Here is a 25693-nt window from a genome sequence, read left to right as displayed (position 1 = left end):
TGCTAGAGATATTTACTTCTATATTTATATCCTTAATTCCAAAAATAGATTTGAGACTTTGAGCAAGGTTTTTGTCCCCTGGAAGAGATAAAAAACAAAAAAAAAAACAGGCTTAAGAAAAGAACAGAACGGGGCTTTTTCTGGTGTATTCAATAGAAATCTGGCTGGGCAGCTTCCTATCTCAATCTTTTTTTTTTTTTCCTACATTTTTGCCACTCAGGACCTTGAATTTTGGGAAATCACAAAAAAGAAATCGTTGAAATGTTGATGAACCATGAGTCTTTATTGATTTCAGTGATTGGTAATACATTCATTTTGTTCAACTTGGCCATTACTGATTTTGTGAGCTGTTCATCTTTTAACAATTCTAGAGGAAATACTTGGCATGAGAGGAGTAGAAAGCTTCTTTTCTTAAATTCAGAGTTACTTGAGGGAGGGAACTATGCAGCTAACCCAAAGCCATTTTAATTTCCATTGATCAAAAACCCATAAAACACGGTTTGAATCATTCCTTTTCCAGATTCTTCTTTGTCTAGCATTGACTCCAGCCAGACCCTGTCCCCTTTCTCCAGCTGCAGGATGGAACTTCCTGAAACATACTCATGGCCGTCCTTGGCCTCTGCCTGTTTGTCTCTGATCTGGGTGGCATTCCGTAGGAGACCCACCTTGACAACGTTCTGAGACAAAGCAATGTCAAAGCCAAAGTGGTACACACCGGGGACGTGGCAGGTGAACACCCCCGTGGCCAGGTCAAAGTGGCCGGGATGGTTGTACAGAGCTTCCTGGAAGACAATGGGCCGGGAGGGTCCCGGGAAAGACCCATTCAGCTTGACAGAAAAGGCAGACTGAGGTAGAGATGGGCACTTCTCAACCTCTCCAGGTAACCCAGTTTTCCCTCTTGCTCCCGGTACACCTGGGAGTCCTAAATTTCAAAATAAACAAACAAAAAAAATAGAATGATATAATTTAAGATTTTGTATTTTGCATGGTATGTGAATTATTTCTTCCTTCCTACCCCTCTTCCTCTCCAACTTCTTTCTTCTCACTGGTCAGAGCCTAGCCCAAGCATCACTGCTTCCAGAAGGTTCTCCTGTCTCCTCCAGATTTGGAAAAGTTCTATTGCCTTGTACCACATTTGGTATTGATTGTTACCATGGTTATAAAGAATTACCACAAAGAATTGTAATCTCTCCCTTATGTGACTATTTCCTTATCCATACTGGGAGCTAGGGTCTGAATTTTCTTTCAAAATGCTATACTCAGTAGCAATCATCAAATTAGCACTCAAAAATGTTCAATAAGTGAATAATTAAACGATGAATATGTGAATTGATCATCAAACATGTTCTGCCATGTTTTTTTCTTTACCATAAGGCTGAATATTAAGGATCACTCTGCAGCTACCCAGACAAATCCAGGGATCATAACATAACAGAATTAAATGGGAATTTTGAACAGTGGTATCCAAACATGCCTGTTTCTTAGACCCAGTTGTGGAACACCATCCCACCCGAATCCCCCAATTATTCAATGCCAGTAAACACTGTGAGCCTTTCAAGGAATCTCTGAGGATGGAGACTAGGAAGCTAAATGTTAGCAAGTCTGTGGATGAGTCTGATGCTCAGCCAGGTTTCAAAAACCACTGCTTCAGAAGGTTGGTACAAGTGTTCAAAGCAGATGGGATCGCCACGTGAGCTTAGCCCAGCGTACCTCTCAGCAGAAGACAAGAGAACAGGAAGCCGTGTATCTGCTGCCCCATGTGCCTGATGTGTCGCTGTATGAAGCTCAGCTCACACCTACACCGTGCGACACCAGTGTGAGTGCTCTGCCCTAGTCTCAATGTGGACTGCACCTCTCATGTGTCCAAAGAGCTGTTTTAGCATATAGATTTCTTGGTAGTTAGATGCTGTCTTAGTGGAAGAACATTACGACTCTTCAGGGTTGAGAAAAAGAGGGCGTAGTCATTTGTTACCAAGAAATGACTTGCCTTAATGATCAGCATTCTCATCAGATCACCTGGAAGATCTCGGTGAATCCATGAACATTGCCATCAGAGAGAATCTATGAGAGGCCAATAGAGCAGTTAGGTTTTTTTTTCACCTGGAAGTCCAATTGGCCCTGGAAGACCTCTGGGTCCTTGAGGTCCTGGGGGTCCATGAGGTTCACACGGCAGACCATCTGTTGAAGACTTGACATTGGCCACAAGTAATAGGAGAAATAGGGCTAAAATCCAGAAACCTGAAGCAGAAGAAAAATGAATGAAGTTTCAAGTAAGTTGGGAGATGGATCAGCCTCCCAAAAAGAGACTGTCTTACAAATTTTGTCAAGTGGCTGCACGTTTTCACAATTCCAAGAAACTGATGTTATTTTGGTCTTTAGTTCCACCAAATGCCACACGTATCAATGCTGTGACTTAGCCGGAGAAGATTAGAAGGCACGCTGAGTTGAGATGATTTCATGCCGAGCACAAAATCCAAGAAAATCAGCTAATCCATCCTATTTGAAACCAATGCTGCTTTCCCAATCTCATGCGAACCCCAGAGGTTCTCTCTCAGGGACTCAGAGCCTCCTGCCATCTGTTGAGCAGTGACCTTTAAATAATTGGATGATGATGAATAAGCACCTGAATTGCCCATCTTACTCTATATTGACTTATTGTTTTATTGTTTGAATGGGCTTGGAACAGAGAAGATATATGATTAATTGTTCTTTGATGGTGAATGAATCAATAAATACCAGATATTGAATTAGCCAACTACTCTTTCCCACTACCCTAAAATTTTTTACTTAGTTGCCTTCATTCCACTTTGAAGTATCAAACCAGTAAAAACAATCTGCTTGCATTGTACTTGCTTCGATGAATGCACCTGCTGTATTTCCCCCTTTATGAGACTACCAGGTCCTTGCGGGTAGCATTAAACCTTCTACCTGCCCTCAGTAATCAACTTTCAGGGGTTACAAATATACACAACAACTACAGGAAACACAACCAACTTTAACGTGAGTCATACACTCTTGAAAGTAGAGTGTTTCAATTCTTAAAATATCAGTCAGTGATCACAACTTTTAGAATATCTTTTCTAATTCAAACAAGACATTAATCACTTTTTGCCTTTAATTGATGATCCAAATGATGCTCTTCCAAAGCTGAAGATAAGTCATGAAAGGAAACACACTGATTTATGAGCGTATTTTAAAAGTCAGAGGACGTCGATTCAAATTCTAGCATTGCTACCTTAATGCTGAGTGACCTTAGGTCAGTCACTTAACTTCTCTTGCAGCTGTATCTACAGAACGATGCTGGGAGCATGTGCTTGCCGTGTTTAATAGTTTTAAAGTTTAAGAAGATATGTGTATGGTCTTTGTATGGCTGTCTAGCAGATAATTCATATTTCTTTACGAGTTATTTCTTATTAATTTTATTCTTATTGCTATCTTTCAAGGAAAGTGCTATTCTGACTTTAAAACTAGAGAGAACGTTAATACAAAGAGTTTCAACAATCAATCACATGAAAATGAAGGACACATCTCAAAACAATTTAAAAACAACTCTGAGTGTATCTTGAACAGTTTGGCACATTCCAGTGTTTCATGTTTCCCAAACTCCTCCACGAAACAGTGAGGGGCTTGGTAACCAAGGCCTGGAAAAGATGATGGCTGTGCTCTCTCCAGGCTTTTAAGTTTTGAGGATGAAACCAGGATTGAAACCTACATATCCAGACTCTCTGGTGATTTGTTCTTTCACACAAATACGATACTGGATTGTCTATGTCTTGGTGGATAAAAGTGGGCCACAATTTTTGTTTACACTCACTGCCTCCCCCATTCCATTCCATATACACACACACATTCATATAAACACACAAAGGCCACACAGGGAACTAAATTAAAATGATATATTCAGTTGATTTTGCTGAGATGAACCAGCATTATTCTCAAAATATAACGCCAGGACAATAAACGGTAACAGGAAATCTTTCATTGAATTTATTGTAGGAAAATCGACAAGGACTTTGTGGTTTAACTTACTCAGTATCCATAAATGAAAATCCAGGAAAATTATTTCCTTTTGCCGTAAGTTCAAGACCCTCAAGAAAGAAGCAGGTGTGACCTTCATACACAAAAAGTAATTTGCATAAATGACTTTTTTTAAGAAAGAAGTAGGCATAAACTTCACCAAAAAATTTTGTATAGTGACTACGTCTTTATCATGAAGCTTGGATACAAATTTTCATTTAAATTTCAAAAACTGCCTTGATAACTACACCTTATTTCCTCTCGTCTTCATTTTAGCCTACTTGTTCTGGGATTTGCTATAATAAAAGTTTTTTTTTCTTTTAAAAATCAATATTCCTCTGTCTGTTTATATTGTCCTGTGAATACTTGTGAATTCATGTAAACTCACTCCAGTTCTCTGCGGAATCAGGGAAAGTTTGAGAGACAGAAGTGAAAACTAGATGTGCGTAAGGATGTATGTGTGTGTCTGGTGGGGCTGGCAAATGGCTACAATGCTTTTAAAACACTGGGAATTTTACATATTAATAATTAATAAGAATAGATATTGTCAAAATATACTTTACTGTCTTATCAGTTGATATTGTTGAATAGTAAAGGAGTAAAATTAGTTGTGTGAATGACAAATACTGCAAACCAGATCAGTAAACAAAAGAATGCTGAAGCCATCAAGTCATCAGCGGCTGCCGCCACCCCCCAGGGAAGACAAGCCTGCAGCCCGGCCTCTGCAGCCACTCACAGTGGTGCCCTCTGAGGGGACTCAGAATAAGAAAGGACAGAATACTGGCCCTAGATAGCTAGGTGCTTGTCAAAGGAATGAATTCAATGAGCCCGAATGTTTGCTCCCTCCCATACATAAAAGAGCACTAAATTCTTTAACTTGAGATGCCTGGTTTTCTTTAGGTAATAAGTAATCTTTTAATGTTTCAACTACCTGGTCTTTGTTGTAAAGCTCTTATATATCCTAGCTCCTCCCCTACCTCTTCGGAGCAGTACCACAGAGTGATCTGAGAGCCATTCCGGCTCAAGTCCTCCCGCCAAATAAGAGGTAACTCTCAACTTTTAGGCTGCGCATTTATTTCAGTCAACAGTTTGAAGACAATGAACAAGGATTTCAAGTGGGACATAATCAAGAGAGAGCTAGAAAGGGACTCAAAGAGAATAAACAGTAAACACAAAATAGTCATAGTGAAACACATTTGGGGGTGAAATCAAGACAAAGAAAGGCAGTAACAGAGACAGATATCAAGAAGCAGAAAGAGAATAAGAAATTTTAACATGTAGAGCAGTGTGTTTTACTATTGGTTTGATCATGAGCATTGTAGTTTTGAATTTTAATGCATAATTGGAAACTATAAAGGACTTTGTTAGCATCCATTCTTTTGTTTATGTGAAAATAGCCTTGATTTCATTTGAGTGACTGGACAAAGGTCTTGGTTCCCAGGTGACACCTACTCCTTCTCCATTATTTGCAATATCCAATTGGCAGGTTTAAGAAAATGCCTTTCTTTTTGGCCAGCATTACCAGCAACTGCCTTCCAGGGTTGTTTTAATTTTAAAAAATAATAATAATAATAATAAAAATCACATGCAGAGAGAAGAAAGTGCACCTTACCAACACAATGGGTTGATTTCATCTTGACAGACATTGCTAAGAACACTTACCCACGATGCTCATGGAGAGAGCGCTTCCCTTTTCCCCAGGCATTGAAGCTTTTTCACGGACCACCTCCTCACCTGTCCTATAACTAGCTTGTCTGCTTGATTTTGAAACTTTATGGTAAATGGTTTAATAGATTGGTTTTGTCTCAATATTTGATTTTCTGGACTCTTGATGCTGAAGTCAGGGTTAATTTTTAATCAGGACAGTTAAACATTGAAATATGTTTAAGACAGCTGACAAGTTGACATCCCAAGTGAGAACACCTCTGTCTGCCCACCCCGGGAAGGCATCTCTTCTAACGACGGCCAAGCCTGGGCCCATTAGGCTGACAAGCTCTGTTTGGGGTATTCCCCCGCTCCTGGTCATTTCTTTAACACCACCTGAGAGTCCACCTCTGACTCTTCCCGGACAACAGAAATATGAGATGGACGAGAATCTCATTTCCTTTACTCTAAACCCATAATTTTATAGACTGGGAAATCAGCCCCGGGGGAACAAGTGACTTAGGTGATAAAATCAGGTCTAATTATAGGACAATAAAGGCTTTTCTCCTAATTTAAGAGCCCAGGCGTCTTTTTCTTCAACTTCTCTCCCTTACTATCAATATATCCAATAAATTCTTGCTTTGCCATAATAATCAGCTGTCGACTGAAATAAATGCGCAGCCTAAAAGTTGAGAGTTACCTCTTATTTGGCGGGAGGACTTGAGCCTGGATGACAGCCTCTCAGATCGCTCTGAGGGACTGCTCCCAAGGGGTAGGGGAGGAGCTAGGATATATAGGAGCTTTACAACAAAGACCAGGTAGTTGGAACAATAAAAGATTGCTTGTTATCTAAAGAAAACCAGGCATCTCAAGTTAAAGAATTTAGTGCTTTTCTATGTATGGGAGAAGCAAACATTTGGGCTCATTGAATTCATTCCTTTGACAAGCACCTAGCTATCTAGGGCCAGTATCCTGTCCTTTCTTATTCTGAGTCCCCTCAGAGGGCACCCACTGTGAGTGGCTGCAGAGGCTGGGCTGCACGCTTGTCTTCCCTGGGGGGTGGCTGCAGCCGCTGATGCCTTGGTTTCAGCATTCTTTGTTTACTGATATGGTTGCAGTATTTTCGTTCACACAACCTACCGACATCCTTGTATGTGCCCACCAAGCTCTCTGCTTGACAAGGTGAACCGAAGTTAAAAATTTAATTGAGAGTGAGTCCTTGGGAATAGCTTGGCAATCTTTAAAAAGCAACACTAAAACTGTACAAAATTGCCAAAAACAAACAATTAAAATTCTGGGAAATGACCAAAGTATAAAACAAAGTAAGAAAAGTTAACTAAGAAATATTTATTCCAAAAAGTCCACCGAATCTCAGTAAGAACAGTGACAACCTATGGCATCTCCACCAGGGGCTCCTGCCGTCTAGCCCTCAACTCTGCGGCCAGACGTTCGGCCAAGGTAGGGCAGGCGACGAGGGCTGGTAGCAGGTGGCGCTGCCTTAATTTTGAGCAGTAAATGGAAAAGTTCATGCTCAGGGCACTGTCAAAATAATAGTGTTTTAAGTATCCAGTGACCAGGAAAGGCCAACATCACAGCTAGTCTGAGATCTTGAAAATACTTGCAGTAAACAAGGAACCAACAAAATACTGTAAAAGCTGTTGATGGAATGGGACCACCAATAGTTCGTAAGAAGATCCTTATTATCCACGGTGGTCTGGAAAGCTGTGCGGGCTTTCCCTGTTCTCTCTAGCTACCAATCTCCGCCTTCCATGATTGGAAACACATGGTCCACCTCTCCTAGGGCACGTTTCTCATTGCCCCAGGCCGCAGGTCCCCTCACCTGGCCTCCGGCAGCCCTCTCCATCAGCGCTCCATTCAGCCCTTAGCCTGTGCACTGGGTGACCACTAATCTTTTTATTATTTATTAACAGAAACACAAAGTATTCATGTCTGAGCTTTCTTATCTGTCCACACTCTCCCTCTGTGTTAGTTTTCTAGGCTAGTTGCCTGGTGAAAAATTACTGCAGACTTAAGAGACTTAAAACAGCACCCACTTACCAGCCCACAATTCTCTAGGTCAGATGTCCAGCCAGGGTACGGTGAGGCCCCCTCTCAGGGTCTGGTGAGGCCCCCTCTCAGGGTCTGATGAGGCTGAAATCAAAGTGTCAGCCAGGCTGTGCTCCCTTCTGGATGCTCTGGGGGAAAAACCCACTTCCAAACACATTAAAGTTGCTGGTCAGGATCAGTTCCTATGGTTGTCATGCTGAGGTCTCAACTTCCTAGTCAAGGGTTTGTTTTAGCTCCTAGAAGTCACCGTCATTCCTTGCCAAGTGGCCCCCATAGGTGGTTCACAACATGCTGCTGCTTCTTCTTCCAGGCCAGTGGGACTGCATCTCTGCCCTCCCTTCTTCAGTCACCAACTGCAGAAAATCTCCTGCTGTGGTCTGTTTGGTTTCTTTGCTTGCCATGTGGTCTCTTTTTTTTCAAATAATACATACTATAAATATAAACAAATGCACACTATGCATTTATATACAGTGCAATTTAAAAATTATAAACAATATATATTGATTTTAATAGTTATTCCATGATTTGTTTCTAAAAGGTTACAGCAATTCCTACCACCATCAGCAACATTTGGGAGTGTGTATCTCCCCAAATCCAAAATAACAATTAAAGATAAGGGCTAGAAATTTTTTCCAGCCTGTTTGGAGAAAAGTGATTATATTATTATTTTAATATGCATTCTCATATTTCTGTGAAATTTATCATCTTCATACGTTTCTTGGTGAATTGCACTTATGTAAGTTGCCAGTTCATTTTTTTAATTAATTTTCCTTTGGGGTTATTTATCTTTCTTGTCCACTTTTTAGAGCTCATTTTTAAATGATAGATATTAAACACAGAAGTGACCATTTTTTTCAACTTTTCTTTGGTTTCGTTGCCATGAGGTTTTATTTTAGAGGCTCAAATACATTTACATGTTTTTAATAATTTCTGGGTCTCCAACCTTGGTTAAGGTCTCCCCCGCCTGACATTGTACTCATAGTCCCCTACATCACACTATAAAACTATTATTATTGCCACACTGCTGTGTGTAATGTGTCTAGAAATTTTCTTTTATTGGTTTAAGAGCAGGATCCAATTTTATTTTCTTCCACTAGGATACCTGGTAGTGTCGGTACCTTGTATACATCACTCACACTTTTTCATTTGGGAAAATAACAGCTTCACTCAAATATAAATTATCATGTATCCTAGGATCCACTTTTGGACTCTATATCCTATTCCACTCACTCATAAATAAGTCAGTCCATAGCTGTGCCAACCTCATATTTGTGAAAACACTCTGCTTTTAAAGTGCTCGCTTGATTAGGTCAAGCAATGATCTCCCTTAAGTCAACATATATATAACATAACCGAATCCCAGGAGTAACTCCGGCATGCTCACAGCCCTGGAAGTTACACAGGGCATGTACCCCAGGAGGCAGGGGACCTAGGGGACATTTTAGAATTCTGTCTACCACACCCTCCAAGCTTCTCTCTCTGAAGGAAGAAGTTTTGCTTTTAGGGTCAGTTTCTGAACTCTCCTTTGTAATCTGAAAACTGGACCGATTCCCAGCCCAAACTAGTGAGAGATGGAGCCACACGTCCCCTCCCAGCAGGTGGCAAGTTGCGGAGCAGGCCGGGAGCACAAGCTTTCTGGAAGGAAGTGGGGTCTGTGAACATCAGGACTGGAGTGAGAAGAAGTCAGAGGGAACGGTCTATGAGGGAAGGGATGGGCATATGAGAGCGGCAAGGTCTGGGCCTCCTACATGTGCGGGAAACTGAAAAGAGGCAGGAAGGAAACACGAGCTTGATTTCAAGTAGACATTTAGTAGCAAGTCGAGAATGAGGAAGGGAATTGAGAAGAACAGGGGAAAGAGATTTTTTAAAAGTATTGCTTTGAGTTATAAATTGTATCCTCTGAGATATGCCTAAGAGAAGCCAGTAAAAACATAAATTTGCTTTTAATAATGTTAGTTACTGAACTGTCTTTCCTTAGATGTGACTCGGTGCCGACACCGGGCCCAGTAATACATCTTCCAGTTGCACATGGAGGTACCTTGTCTTACTGGTTAGGCTGTAAAGTTACCTTAGTCCCCAGAATACACGACCGAACTTAAAAACCAAGGGAAAAAGTGAGTATGCACGCATGTTTTGTGTGGTCTGCTCTCTCAGTTCCCCAGATCCACCCATTTTCTCTCATCTACCAAAAAAGATTTCTTCTCTAAGTATTGTAAAAGTGAGTATTGTTCACATTGTATCTGCATGCGTGTGGGAGTGTGTAACTGAGTCATCTTTCATACTATATGAAACAAACGTATCTCAATTTGGAAATTACCAGCATTGGCCAACTCTTGATGAAGCACTAACAAGCGGGAAAACCCGGGATCTCCAGCCAAGACACCAGCACTGGTGTGTGGATTCTCACGGAGCCCCAGGCAGGGAGCACTGGTTTCCTTAGCTGATTACGAGTCACCTGCCCCACTCCCAACCGTTCTATGTGTCTTAGATGGAAATATTGACCATGTTAGTATTTGCCTGACTTTGCCCCACAAAACAGCAATTTTGAATGGTTTCACCTCCGAGAAGCAGTGGTATGCAGATGGAATCCCTTTCTGAGAGATGGTTTCAAAGTACGACCAGCTGCCTTGAACCCAGATGACTCTTCAGCAAGATGGTGGGAGGGTGGGGATGAATCTGTGCTGCTGACACTTTTACCCCTAAGAATTCTCCCAAAGTTCTTCATACGTGCTCTCAATGAACCTAATGGGTGCGCTGGTCCCTGCCCACGGCACAAGCTGCCTGTGGCTGGTAACCAGAGCTATGTGCTTGGATCTCCGCTCCAGCGGTGCATCAAATACCCTAAGCACACAGGTTATCTACAGCTACTCCCAAGTGTCTGATACAGTAACTATAGGATGAAGCTTTGACAATCTCATGCATAATCAGAGTTGAGAAATAGCTCATAGCCGTTGAAAAGAATTGAAACTTCTTCAATTGCTTCTTCTTCAGCAGTTTTGTCAGAGTCACCTGGGAAACAAATTGAAACATTACAACCGAGAGAGGAACGAAAGACCAGTGAAAAAAAAAGGAAACAATCCCCGCCTCTTGGATGGGCAACTCCTGTAGAGCCTGGGAGCTGATGGGCTTGGGGATCCCTGAGGGTCACGGGGCTCAGGACGTCCTTCGTCCTTCAGACGAGAATTCAGCTAGGATTGAGATGATGAACAGGGTCCAAATCCAGGAACCGAGAGCAGAGGTTACAAGTAGATTTGCACCTACAAAGGATACATTTTAAGGACAATAAGGACAATGGGTACCAGGTTTCTCACTGTCATAGAAAGGGTTTACGAACATGGAAAAGGTGAAAATATGAATGAGCCTAGTGGTGTAGGATTGGAATTGGAGGTATTATGTGAATTCAATTTAAACAGATAGGCATAGAGATACATATCGTGTAAATATGCACATCGTCTAGCTTTGTCCATTGATGGGGCCTGGGAACAGTGACACCCTAGTGCCCAGGTCTTGTTTGTGAAATACCCTTCTCCACTCTGAGGAATGAGGGCTCTTTGGAGCAAAGGCAGATTCCAGGCAGAAATAGGAAAAGAACCAGGTGAACCTTAGAACATTTTGTGCCAGAAAACAAAAACAAGTGCTCAAAGAGGATGGGGACGTGTCAAAATGACAGAGAAACTAGTTTGCAGGGGCTCTAGTGGCCAAATCAGGGACAACGTGCCCGTCAGAATACATGACAGGGATGGATTATAGCTCACCATAATTTGATAACAGGAAGCCAGGGGTCCACTTGATATAATAATTAAATGCATTAATTGAAAATTTGATGAAGAGCAATCTTAAAGCACCTTGCCCTCTCCCAAATACTTCACAGTGGGTGTGATGTGCAGACGTCGCCTTAATCAGATGGTCAAAGTGAACATCATCACTAACAGAACATTTCAACACCACGTGCCACCTGAAAAGACCCAAGGAGAGGAGCACGGCATCACGTGTGTGGTGTTCCTGCTAAGGATGCACAGGCTGATCTAATCAGGAGAGCGTCAGAAAACCCTCAGGTGCTTTTACAACACAGCTGGTTTGCCATCTTCAAAAGGGCTAAAATCATGAAAGTCAAGGGAAAAAACTGAAGAAATGATCTAGGTGGAAGGAAACTGAAAAAAGCATGACAACCAAATATACCGCATGATTCTGAATTAGATCTTTTTATCAAGAAGGACAAATGGGGACACTGGATGAAACTGAATGGGATCTGATGATTAGGTGGCAGTAATGGATCAGTGTTAACGTCCTGATTTGTGTGATGTTTTGAGGTTGTGTAGGATTTACACACTGAAGGACTCAGAGCCACTGGGCACCATGTTGGTGATGTACCCTCAAAGTGTTGAGAAAAAATAAAAGTCTCTACTACACATACAAATTTTGGGAAAAGTTGAGATTATTTCAATGTCTTTAGTTTTTTTTTTTTTCTTTTTAGGGGGTGGGAAGTAATTAGGTTTATTTACTTAATTATTTATTTCAGTGGAGGTACTGGGTTCCTCCACTGAACTCAGGAACAAAATTCTAAATTCAGATTGTCTTCACTTTTAGCCATTTGACATTCTGTTCCTTTTAAAATGTTACATTGTGCAAAAACAGTGGTTATCATTTCCTGTTTTTGAAGATGACTGAACAGATGAAGGCGTCACATGCCTACATAGATGGGACTCTGCCTAAGATCCACTGAAGATGAACCCAGGACCTCCTACGTGGAAGCATGCACACCTATCACTTGAGCTTTACCGTCCCTCCTTCAATGTCTTTAAAATGTGGGAGAAAAAAATACCTCTGTTCTTTTGGAATTTATATTTCAGCAAGAAGAGACAAATAAATACATAAGAAAAACATGTAGTCTAGCAAATGGTTACAGGCATGAGCCCGAGGGCCTCCCACAGTTAGAAATTAAATAGCGGACAAATCGCCAGCCAGGGATTGAGGAGAGGGCATCGGTGAGGCAGGATGTAAAGGAGAAGCTGAGGGAGAAAGAGTTTTCTAGAAGGATGAAGTGGCCCAATTTGTCAGATGCTGCTGAGAGATCAAACAAGATGAACAGAGAACAGGTGGTCCCTAGGGTTGGCCCCAAGGAGTGATGGGAGGAGGCACGTTGGAGCAGTCTTCAGCTGAGTGAGGAGAGCAGTCACATTAGGAAGGGTTGAAAAGAAAAAGGGTGTGAGGACATGGACTTGGTGAATAGAGATACCTCGTCCCAGAAGTGTTGCTGTCAAACGGAGCGGAGAACGATGTGGTATTTGTAGGTTATGTAGAGTCAACACAGATTTCTTTGTAAGAGGGAAGGTTACTGGGACAGTTTGCACAATGAGGGGGCTGATCCAGCAAAGAGGGAGAAACTCAGGATGCAGGACACACTCAGCCTCAATTGGAGGAGTGAGGGGGCTGCGGTGGAGGTTGCATGTGGGGACACTGCCACTGGCAGGGGCAGAGCCCCTTCAACCGAGTTATAGCGGGGAAGGAAGAGGGGAGAGGCCCAGGGGAGATGTGGCGTCTCCTATGGTGGCCAGGAGGGGAGGGCTTGGCCTGAGTTGCTCCTCTTCTCCCAGGGTACCCCGCGGCCGGTCATCTACTGAGATCAGAGCGGGGAGAAGGTGAGTGGTTGGGCGTGTGTGCTGGGACTTTGAAGAGAGGAGAAGTGAAACAGTGCTGGTCATTTTGGAGAGTGGGGACTCAGACAGAGGGCTGCAGAGAAGTGACTCAGATGGCCGGGCAGACTGGAGGGCCCACGTGAGATCTGTGGTTATGAGTTTCAAGTGAGACCTGTCAGCACGCTCAGGGGTTTCTCTCCCGCATCATCCAGCTGTGTGGGTACAGCAAAGACTAAGGTGCCAAGTCATTTCCCCAAATATATACATACATATTTTTTTTCATCAAAGACACTAAAAGGGTCTAAAAAAAGAAACAAAAGGTATGACTTGCAAAGCCTTTAATGATCGTGTTTGTATTTTTTTAACAGCATGAGTGATTTCTCATCTGTGGTTAATTAGCAATTATTTCCATACTTGCAAGCTCATCGGCCTCTGAATTTACTCATAATGCAGGAAGCTAATGAAATTAAGGAAAAGCAACCCCTCATCTAAACTCTCTATTTCTTGATCTAATCTCTCTTCGTGGTCAGCAAGATGCATGAAGGAGTTCTTTAAAAGGGCTAAAATATATCGATATATAGCTTGTGTGTTTATTTTTAAAGCTTCGTAAACACAAGCTTTCTAAGAAAACAGTTAAAGCAAAGGCCACACACTTAATGGAAACAAAAATCTTAATTCAGATTGTCTTCATTTTTAGCCATTTGGCCTTCTGTGCCCTTTAAAATGTTACATTACCCAGCAAACACTGGTTATCGTTACCTGTTTTTGAAGATGACTGAACAGATGAAGATGTCACGTGCCTACACAGGTGGCACTTTGCCTAAGATCCATTCAAGATACTCTTTAGTTACATTTCCATTGAATATTGGCCAGTACTTGTATCATTCAAGATTTAGTCTGGGTTATTTCCTTGATTAAGAACTGAATGGGCTGCAGATCTATTTGATAATTATGGTTTTAGACAAATGTTCACCAGCATTAGTTCTGTTAGCCAACCGAAAAGCACTGTAGGCCTCATATCCAACAAGAAACACGTTAGTAAATATTAAGCCTCTTAGAAAAAAGACCACATGCTCCTGCTTTTGTAGAAACATTATTTGCTTGAAAGAATGGTAGTATGACCTGTCACTTAAATTTTGATTCCTTGATATGAAAAAGAGACAAAATGAGCTGAAGAAGGAAACTCCGCAGTTACAATCTGCAACCCGCAACATACTTCCAGACATCTTGGCCTCGGCATTTATTTTTCCATGCCTCCCTGGAGAGAAAGATGAAACAAAGAGGAATAAGGTTAAAACGTAGCGGCATTCACTTAGTGTGATAATCTACCAGAAACTAACACGACATTGTAAATCAACTCTACTTGAGTGCAGAGAATCTTGAAAACTCTAGAAATCTGCTACAAGAAATTGAGGAGTAAAAGGGTAAGATTCTGAATCAGTTAAAGTAGATCGTTTTGAGGTAACACGCTTTTCAGTGTAAACCTGGAGCTGTAGTCCTCAGGTTTCGGCAGCACACTATGGTCTTTGGAAATGTTCCCTGACTTTTCTCAGAACAGGAGGGTAAACCAGAGCTCCCCTTTGATGCTTAAAACACAGCGTACTTGTAACAGGAACTAACAGAGTGTGGTAGGTGCCTTATACTTCAAAAGCAAACATACAAAAAACTCAGAAAAACAGATTTGTGGATACCAGAGGTGAGGGTTGAGGGCGGGATGAGAGGTGGGGAGGATGGAGAGGGGGAACTGGATGAAGGCAGTCAAAAGTCACTACAAATTCCAGCTATAGTAAGATAAATACTGGAGCTGTTATGTACAAACTGATAAATTATATATATAATAAATACAATAAATTATATATATAATTAACTGCTACATGTTATGTATAAAACTTGTTAGAGAGTAAATGCTAAAGGCAACACACAGAATTTTTTTCTTCTATTTCTTTAATTTTGTATCCATATTGTTGCTGGTGATTAGGTTCTTGTCTCCTGGTAGAAAGAATTCAGAGATGAGAATCTAAGAAAGTAAAGCGAGGATTTACTAAGGGACCGATAGTACACTCTCACGGGGACAGCAAGCAGTCTCAGGGAAGTTAGTGCCCTGATTTCGCTGGCAGATCAGTTACATAGAGTGTGAAAATGAGTGGGCGGAATATTCATTGTGGAGGAATTGGTTTGGGGTCGTATTCCCTGATTTTCATCCCAACTCCACCTTCCCATAGGGAGGAGGGATTTTTGTCCTTATTTAGTGTGGCTGGGAAATGTCATGGCTTTGGTGCATGATGGGTACTTCTAATCTGCAAGGCTAATTTTATGGTAATGAGGGCATAATGAGCAAAAGGTTACATTTGGACACTGGAGGTTCCTGCCTGTTCCCACCTTTCTTTGTCATCCTCCCAACCACTTGTCACTCTAAAATTTGTGACCGCTCATCAGCCCAGAGGTTCCTACTTTTCTTTCTCTGCCCAGGGACCCCTGTTGTTTACATGATGTAGGGTTTCCTGCATTTGGCCCCGGCCCCTCCTTTTCCTGCCACGTCCTGCCATTTGGCCTGCATCCCCCCTTCTCTGCTCACATCTAGCTGTCTGCCTGCTCTAACAGTCTGAGGGGATGGGTGTTCACTAAACCTACTGTGATGTACGTAAGTCAAATCATTACGCTGTATACCTTAAACTATCCAGTGCTGTATGTCCATTACATCTCAATAAAACTGGAAGAAAAAAAAAACATACCATGCTCTAACGCCTTTTGGGTCCCTGACAACCCTCTTTGCACATTGTATGGCTTTGGTGATGTCATCTTGCAGCAAAACTGAAAAAGAGATGGTGAGGAATGAAAACAACAGTCATAGAGATTTCATTTTAACTTAACATTCAGCCAGTTTTATTCTCTTAAGCGAAGAGAGAACGCAGATTACTTTTCAAGAGTCTATGTATCTACGAATATTGAGAGAAAACATTTTCTTCCTTGCATCACATTTGGCATGAAATAAAGCATTCTGTTTCTCGTTTTCCAAAGTCATTGGAAGCAATGGAATTATTAACTAATATGATAGATGTTTCTTTTTTTTTTACTAAACACTCTAAAACAAATGAACAAACAGAAACTGGCCTAGCATATTTTTGCTCAATAGTTCTACTACTGGAAAAGTATTACTAAAGAAATAATAAAAGCACACTCAAAGATGTATGTACAAGGTGTCTCATAGCAATTAATAAAGGGGAAAATGGGAACAGCCTAAGAGCTTACCAGTAAGAGCTAGACTGATAAATGACGGAATATTTATGTAGTGGAATTCTAGTCATCTTTAAAAACTAATACAGATTGGTATTTGTTGACTTAAAAATAATTTTATGTGATAAGAACAAATTGTAGAGCAGTATATAGAATGCAATATCAGTTTTGTTAAAACACACATTGCCTGGACATTTGTATGTGGGTAAATACGTGCATGACATCGCTTTACTTTCATAGACAAGTTTGATACATGTTCTGAAAGAATTTGTGTATACCAAGTTACCAGTGGTCACAAATCTCTGGGTAGTAAGAAATTTCATTCAATGACCACAAATTATTATATAACAGAAAATATTTTAAAACATAAATTAACTGAATATAAAAGAATATTCTAAGATCTTCATCTTCTGTATTAGAAAATTTACTATTTAAAAATTTAACAATAGAAAATTTTGCAATACTTCTCCAAAATTTTATACACAAAAGATTCCACATTCTCTCTAATTTTAAACTCAGTAGAATATTTGCTTCACTGCAATTAAACAAATCCATAAATTAGCTTGTTAGAATGACTATGATTATATAGGAACTGTATTTCTGGAAAGTGTAAACTAAAGAATTTAGAAATTAAATGTCATAATGCTTGTAATTCACTTTAAAATCGCTCAGTCAAAAAAAAATATATATATATACACACACAACACACACGCACGCAGAAGTAAATAAGGCAAAATGTTAGCAACTGTTAAAGTCCATGATGGGTACATTGCTGTTTATTATACCAATTTCTATAATTTAGAATATTTCATAATAAAAAGTAAAAACAATCTTTAGAAAAGGAGCACACACATTCCTCTTCCTTGATTAGTTAACGACTAATCCTTTCATTTTCTATAAAGGACCATAGATTTAAAAAAAAAAAAAAAGGCCAAACCACCAAATTATCCCCAAAGCTCCTCAGAGTAAGTCAGAGGAGTGCATAGTTCTGCACAGAGAGTCACACAGTCCAGCCTCAGTAAATTGATGGATCCCTCCAGAAACTTCTGTGTGTTAGAGAACAGCAACCTTTCATGATAAGAGCACTTTACGTTCTTACTTCAGGAATCAGGAGGAGGGTAATAAAGAGCTTCTGGAAGTTGAGATGGAGGTTTCCTAGGTCCCTGGTGACCCCATCAAGGCTTTATCACTTGTTCTGAATCTCTGTTCTTGTAAACGTGACAGGACAGTCCCCGTGCCCCCGCTCAGCGTCATCTTGTCTTACCGTTACATTTGATGCCACAGCCGTTCACTGCTTTTGGAGTTTTGCCATCGTCACACCAGTAGCGGCTGTTGATCTGGAATATCCCGTAATCGGTGCTTTTGCTGGGGGGGTTGTAGTTTGTAGCTTTCGTGTTATAATCACTTTCCCATTTGGTCAAACACATCCCTGAAAAGAACTTACTTTTAGTAGTAAACAGCAACACCACGTGACTTACATGGCAAAGCATGTTCTATTAGGCAAATTCAATTTTACTAATGACTGACCGCCTTTGTAAGTATAAAGATGACTTTTACATGTAAAGTATTTTAACACCTTAGTGCTAAAAGGCCCTTAAGAGAATTCTTTTGTTATCAAATCATTTTGTAATACTAATGAAACAAGATAACATACTTTAGAAAATACGAAACTAGTGGTTTTTCTATTACGCTTCCCCTGTTCCCATCCCTCAGGTAAGATTCAGCCTAGAAGAGAAAAATCAAGAGTTGTTGAGTGGATTTGTGCTTAGCAGTAGATATATAATGATGATGGAGAAGTGCTTTTTAGTGGGGAAAATAAGGATTGTCTGGGAGGAAGAAATTTTCTTATAATATCAAAGGTGAATTTGGATGTCAAATTGGATCCCAGACAAGAGCTGTACAATGGAGAAGGCTGTTCCATCCACCCACCCACCCACCCATCCATCCAACCAGCCATCTGCTCATTTGCTCAGAAATACTTATTGAGGGGAAATGTCTCAGTTCAATCTGAAAAATACGTGTCTACATCGACAAATATGCACTAAAATAAAGAGTAACTTTTACTTAGGGCACAGCTTGAATTCTGTGGAAGAAAATGAAAAATACTTAATCAACTAGAGGGAGTAAGAATGATGAAACGTCCTTTCCTGCTGCATTTCACGGATCCTCATACAAACACTGACTGAGGGGAAGTTGGGTCCTACTAGCCCCTGTGCTAGTTCAGCGGGGAGGGTAGAGCTCGGTGGTAGAGCGCATCCTTAGCATGCACGAGGTTGTGGGTTCAGTCCTCAGTACCTCCATTAAAAATAAATAAATAAACCTAATTACCCCCCCTCCAAAAAAAGAGTTCCACAGAATTGTTAAAATTTGCTGTTAAAACCCCAACATCATGATTGGAAAGGAGAAAAATGCTGCATTACTCTAGGCTTGCAGAACCCAAGTTCCAAACTAGACATGGCTGGAGTCAAATGCCAAGGGCCTGACAGAGACATCCCAGGTGCCCAAAAGTCAGCAATCCTAATAACTCCAAAAGTACCTTTCAGCCAGCCTTACGCGGGCCGCTGAGGGAACCGAACCCGCAAATTTAGTGACACTGGAAGCATGGGTCCCGGCATGCTTAGAGCGGTATAGAATTTTGCCCTCCCATATCCTCAAACCTTCATCTGGTACATCTCATTCCAAAGGAACAAGTTGATATTTCTAAACATTGTTAAGTGTACAAGTCTTCCAAGAGAGTTTTTAAAAAGTCCGTTCGCTCAAAGTCCCCTTCTCATTTTTCATCCTGCATTACTATCCGTTCCGCCCCCACCAGCTATTTGGAAGGATGAACAAGAGATGACTTACAGTTGGCCAGGCTGACTCCCCTGTAGCCGTCCATTCCGAGTTCCTTCAGCTTTCGGGCCAGCGCGCATCTCTCCCAGACCTTGCCCTGCACAGCGACAGCGAGGAGGACGAGCCCCAGCACAAGGAGAGCCTTCATGGTGACTGAGATGCCCGGACTGCAGTCTGCCCGGGGCTGAGCCGGCCCCAGTATTTAACTCCTTTGGACTTCCCTTACTCCTGGGGGTTCGGGAGCTCCACCCCTTGAGATTTGGGGGAAACAGGAACCATTTATTGGCCCACTGCCTTAAAATATTTTCTTTCTTATGTTTGAAGAGGGATATTCTCACATACTAAGACTTCACCTGCCGGAAAATAATGAAATGAGCTTGTTTAAAGTTATTGCTCAGGAACAATCTGGATTAGCACTGCTGCCAAAAGAGAAACTTCCTCCTGTTTTGTAATGAATTTGAGCAACTATAAATTAAAAAAATAATGGAACGAACATTTTACGCAACTGAAAATGAGCTCCCATCTTTGATTAACACTCATTCGCATTAAATTGTTTTATGTGCCTTCGCTCTGGGGTCTTCATCTTTTTCAGTTAAAATTTCCTTAAATGCACTTTCCACAAAAGAACACGACACCTTGCCTGTTGTTTCCACAGGGACATAGCGCAGCAGCACGCTGCTCAGCCAGATTCCGATACTAACTTCTTTGGATACTATTGTAGATTTTTAACTTCTAAATTAATGTTTTACTGTTGTAAATGTGTCTCATGGGAACAGCAATCCTAACAACTCCTTGTTGACAAAGCCTTACTTCACCTTTCTGTGTTAGAACATAAAGGGGTCCTTATAAGGCAAGGAAATTTGTAATGAAACCTACAGATGAATAGCACCAAATGCCACCAAAAACTACACCCCTTCAGCGTAAGGAGTATTTTGAACTGAAGGCAATTGAGAAGAAGCAGATCCAAGGAAATTTCTGTCTACCCGCTATTTGCCCGAATGCAGAACATAGATTTGTACAAATGTCAAACTCCAACAAGCCCAGATGCCTGTCAGCCCCGAGACAGCCCTGGAGGACACGACGTAACAGCCTGGACTGACCAGCTAGTATCTGCCACTGGTTTCTTACAGGTTTATCTGCCTACAATTTGCCACCCTTTGAAGCCTAAGACCCCTTTTCTCTGTCATGTCACTCTTATAAAAGTACATTGTTCTTTGATTAAGATGCTATGTAGGTCTGACCTCCAGCCACCTCTTTGAGTTACTCATCCTTGCATTTCTCCCAAGTACATATGAGACATGCATGTTAATACACTTGTTTATTTTTCTCTTTTGTTATAGAGTCCACAAAAAACCTAAACGGGTAGAAGAAAAAGGTATTTTTCCCTCCTGTACAGTTCTTGGTGGTGAGGATGGGACAGTAAAGCCTGGAACAATCCACTCTCCTCGGAGACCACAGCTGAGATATGAGGTAAGTGAGAGCAGACCCACAGAAGGTGAGAATTCTGAAGCACATCGACTCCCAGATCTCTGTTTGCAGTGCACAGTCAGGAGGAGGATAAACATTTCTCCTTGTCTCTTCTCCAAATTCACAATGGCAGGAGGAAACATTTGTATAAATAGCTCTTGAATCCTGACTTTTGTGAATTTGGTTTTGGTAATCCATGCCTATAGGTGTTAATTCTTAGCCTCCCAGAAACAGTCATATTTTCCTTTGTCTCTTTTGTTTTGTGTCATTTGTCATAAGGATGAGAAATCATAAGATGAGAAACTCCATTTGTCTTCTTTTATGTCCTGAGCCAGCTAGAAGCCTGAGACATGAAGTGACAGGCAACTTTGTCCAAGCATGGCAGCTTTCAGGGAAGTGTGTCTTAATAAAGGGTCACTGGCTATAAAGGGCCTGTGTCATCTCTATGCCTTCATTGCTTCGCTTGTGCTGGGAAAATTCTCATCCCAGTATCACCTTTCTGGTAACACAGCTTAGAGGGTCTGTGATTTACAGTGTCTGTCTTGTGGGAGATAGAGGTTTCTTTGCCACCTGTGACAATGAAGGTCTTTGGTTTTTAAGTTGTCTTCAGAGTGACTCTGCATTGAGAGGGCTGTATTTCTTTAAGGACATCTCTTGTGAACATGGTTAAGCCATAAACAGCTTATTGTTTTGTGTATGTGTGTGTGTGTGTGTGTGTGTGGTGGGAGGTAAGTAGGTTTATTTGTTTTTAATGGAGGTACTGGGGATTGAAACCAGGACCTTGTGCACGCTAAGCACATGCTCTACCACTGAGCTTTACCCTCCTCCCTGGCTTACTGGTTTTAAGCATAAAAAAGACCTACTTGTTTGGAGTCACCAGTAAGAGAGCTCTCATCTTAAACAAATGCCTTATTGATACCTAAGGGAAGACTAGGTTGAAAAAAAAAAGAGACAAGAGAGAGAAATTGATACAGAAGAACATCTTGTGAGAAAAGAGAAAACAAAACACTTTGTTAAGAAGATTAGGAGGTGATCAAACTTAGAAAAAAGGTCAGGATCTGCAGATGGCACTGAAGCAGGTGTAAAAGGTAGGTAAATATTGATAACCAGGAAACAGATTTGACAAAGACTCAGAAGATACACAGAAAATTTTGATTTGTTGTCCCTCACTCTGTAATCATACCCCACTGGTTCCAGACCTTCCACACATTGGACCTGTTCTACCAAAAAAAATTTCTTGGACTACCCGACTCTTAAAGGAAAGAAAAAGTTTATAGTAATTACACTACACATTTAAGACTAGGCAAGTATGCCCCTGAGTTCATTCTTAAGTAAAACCTACACTTCTCCCTCAGTCCCTTGGAACTATTAATCATAATTTATCTTTGAGATGTAAGCATCCAAAGAGAATTGTTGGCAAAAGCAACCGTGGAACAGGAACAATAAAGGAAAAAGAAAAAGAAAATAGAGATTTTTTAAAAAAGCAAACTGCTATATGTTCTATAAGCTTTCTTTCCCCAAGTTTTGTCTAGAGCCTTCGTATATTTCTATTAAAGACAAATAAAAATCTTAAAAACTCTTCTCCCTGGATATGGTCAAAGGCTTCAGCTATCTGAGTGGGTAACCTTAACTTGTTCCATCTGCCAGAAACACCACTTGGATCCAACTCTTATAAGTTACTGAGTTTTGTACTGTTGTACCTGACGTGCGGCTAAAATATTTAAATGAAAGCTATAAAATCTGTTTCCATCTGTCTGTACGTCTATGTGTGTATGTTACATATATGTGATGTATTTCTCACTCTGGATGTTACTCTTAACAACTAACTTGTAAAAAAGCTTAATTTAATTGGCTTAAAGAAAATGTAAGCACATATAAATGAAGACTAGTCAAATAAGTTCACGTTATCTCTACGAGGTGTTTGAGATTATGTAACTGCAAATTCAACATAAGAACTAAATGTACAATAAAAATGACTTGCTCAATGTATGTCAACATGGCAGGAAAACAAAACCCACGCTTAACTTTTTATATTCTTTGTTTCTGTGATATGTGCCACTTGCCTGGTTTGTCAACGAGAAAAATAACTTAAAATGATGGTAAATTTTTTAAATCTCATGAAATCCTCACAGCAATTCAAGAACAATTGTCAAGAACCCATGAATTAAATGGATGAAAGCGGGAGAAAATGCTGTAAATGAATTTTGCAGCCGTGATCGTGTTTTATAAAATACGGCTGCCTGAAAAAAGTTCCCAAATCCTTTTTGTAACCTTAACCTTAAATGATGGCTATTCATTAAATATCAATATCATTTCTAAATCAGAGAAAATACTGAAACACTAATTGCTAAACATAGGTTTAAGTTTACCTACGTTTGGCTTCTTATTATAGAGAATAAAGACATTAAGGTCCATTAATAACATGTTCTTTTTGCCACGTTAAAAAACTGTACTATAAAAAGGCATATGTCTCTAGACATTACAAAATGATATATTCCTCCATTTGCTAGTCTACTATGCAATGTCAATATGTGGCAGACAGTTCACAACTGCTTACTCCCAACTTTTTTGGAAATTTGTGTTACTAAAGGTTAAGCACTCTAATCAATATATGTAATGGAAACTACTAGAAATAATAAGGGTAAAGGAAAAAACTGTGTGCAAAGTATCCAAGGGAAGTAAGATATATTTTGCAGGGAAAGGCATGAGGTATCAGGATGCGGTTTTGTTAAGAGAAAGTAGAATCATTTTATCCTAAGTTAGAGATTATTTAGAGCTTGTTTTAGACCAGGACAAAAGAAAATGAAGGACCAAATCTACATGAATACAGCAAGTTAGGAAAAGAGAGACAGAATGAGTGAGAGAGAAAGAGAGAGGAGGGATTCCTGTCTTGTGTGGTCAAGTGAATGAAAATGGAATGAATTTATGATATGGGTTTTTTAAATGAGCTTTAACAGCAGTAGTGTGCCGATGCTAAACTAGAATTTAATTTTTTGTCCCGGTTAAATGATCAAAATTGTCCTCGATTACTGTGAAAATTTTTCTTTACCTGTTAAGTAACTCGCCTGGGAAACAAGGATTCTGAGTCTTATCGAGATCATTAATTGCATGTGCTTTATGATCTTCATCTGGTCTTTGATTACTTAAAAAGCCCAAGTTTTCCCAAAACTAAAAGAGATAAGTCTTTTTTTCCAGGTCCATTACTTCCTGTATTTGCCTTTGAAATACATAACTAACTATTGTTTCATAACAGTTTGTGATCTTATTTAATCAGTGTCAAACCTTCTGACATTTTCCGCTCAGCTCCTTGGTGCCTATCTCTTAATTATACATAGTCAGCAACAGTTGCCAGATACTTGATGAAAGCCGCTATTGTGGAAGACAGATCAAAATAAACACTTGGAGAAGAGGAACTCAGAGGAAACAGAGGCAAGAAAAGAAGAAAGAAGAAAGAAGAAAGAAGGAAATACAACTGTAATGAATATCTCACAGAAGTAAGAGAAAATGTCACATCCATGGAACACGCAGGACTGCTGTATAGCAAACAATCAGGGAACAAGAGAGGAGCCCTTGTGATTTAAAAATATTACCACATTCATAAAACATTTAATAGAAAAGCCAAGAGAAAAATTAGAGAAATATTCCCAGAAGTAGAATAAAAAGACAGAGATTAAAAACAGGAGAGAAAATATGAAAAAAATAAACTGCAGAATAAAGAGATCAAACATCCAATTAATAAGAATTCTTAAACAGAATATTTAAAAAAAGGAAATGTAAAATAAATTCACAAAACTGAGGGACACAGGTTTCCAGACAGAAATGACCACCAAGTACCCAGCACAATGCTATAGAATAAAATCCATATCATGCACACTATCGTGAAATTTTAGAATTTCAGGGATAAAGAGAATTTTAAAATTTAAGGCCAACGATGTTAAACCTAGATTCTTATATACAATCTGTCAAGTGTGAGAAGAAAAAAACAAAGACATTCTCAGGGACCAAAAACACTTCTTTCTGCACCGTTTCTCACGAAGCCTCTGAAGGACACTTTCCATTTAAAAGAGAGGCACTAAGATAGAAGATGTGGGTTCCAGGAAACACAGCTCTAGCACAGGAGAGAGGAGAAGGAATTATCGAGGTGAAGGAGGAAGAGATGCCCGGCACTGACAGATGTGCTACAGGCTAATCGAAGCCAATCCATGTTGTAGCAGGAGGGGATGGGCTCCATGTGGACGCCGGGGAAATCCAAACTTAAAGATGGCCTGGAGTGTCTGCACCTATTGAAGGGAGCTTGGCTGAGACTTCTGGTAATGAATTAAAACATAAATAAATATATGGAAACCTAAGCAAACAGAAAACTAAGGCAATTATTAATTCTGAGAAAACCAAAAGCCTTGAGTGGAAATACAACCAAATTGTACCATCATATTAGACTCATCTGGGAGTGTTTGTGCTTGCGTGTAAAGGGGAAAACAGAGCAGGGGGAGGTGAGAGAGAGCTAAACCTGCATTTTCCTGGGTAGAAATAAACAGAAAATATCCATGGTTGAAAATGAAGAAATGGTAGAATCACCCTGCTCCTGAGATATGTGGCAGTAACACTAGAGTGTAGTTAAAGAAGCTAAAAATAGCTAAAGAAGTTAAAAAGGTGTTACCTCTGGTGTTGGGAATTAAATTGGAAAGGTTAAGCCTGTTTTTCCTCATTAACCTTATAACAATTTAGATGACTTTTTAAAATATACACATGTATTTTGTGATTTAAAAGTTTAAAAATATATTGTGTAAGAAAAAGAA

General features: G+C 40.3%; 2 protein-coding genes across 2 annotated transcripts; both read right to left on the bottom strand.

Annotated features, from left to right (window-relative positions):
- Positions 1-464: 464 nt before the first annotated feature.
- LOC102546080 (protein HP-25 homolog 1-like) lies at positions 465-5722 on the bottom strand. Its single transcript, XM_006207161.4, has 3 exons — positions 5680-5722; positions 2101-2238; positions 465-922 (listed from the first exon to the last, which is right to left on the bottom strand). The coding sequence occupies exons 1-3, from the start codon at positions 5720-5722 to the stop codon at positions 465-467; spliced, it is 639 nt and encodes a 212-aa protein (XP_006207223.2).
- A 7963-nt stretch (positions 5723-13685) lies between these two features.
- On the bottom strand, positions 13686-20723 carry LOC102545826 (lysozyme C-like). The gene is made up of 4 exons (XM_072973424.1): positions 19443-20723; positions 17863-18027; positions 16097-16175; positions 13686-14622 (listed from the first exon to the last, which is right to left on the bottom strand). Exons 1-4 carry the CDS (start codon positions 19576-19578, stop codon positions 14556-14558), a joined length of 447 nt encoding a protein of 148 aa, XP_072829525.1. The 5' UTR covers positions 19579-20723; the 3' UTR covers positions 13686-14555.
- Between the last annotated feature and the right edge of the window lie 4970 nt (positions 20724-25693).

This window comes from Vicugna pacos, chromosome 12 (genome assembly GCF_048564905.1).
Source record: "Vicugna pacos chromosome 12, VicPac4, whole genome shotgun sequence".
NCBI classification, from domain to species: Eukaryota; Metazoa; Chordata; class Mammalia; order Artiodactyla; family Camelidae; genus Vicugna; species Vicugna pacos.
Note: the sequence above shows the minus strand (reverse complement) of the source record. Positions and strands in the feature narration are given on the sequence as shown.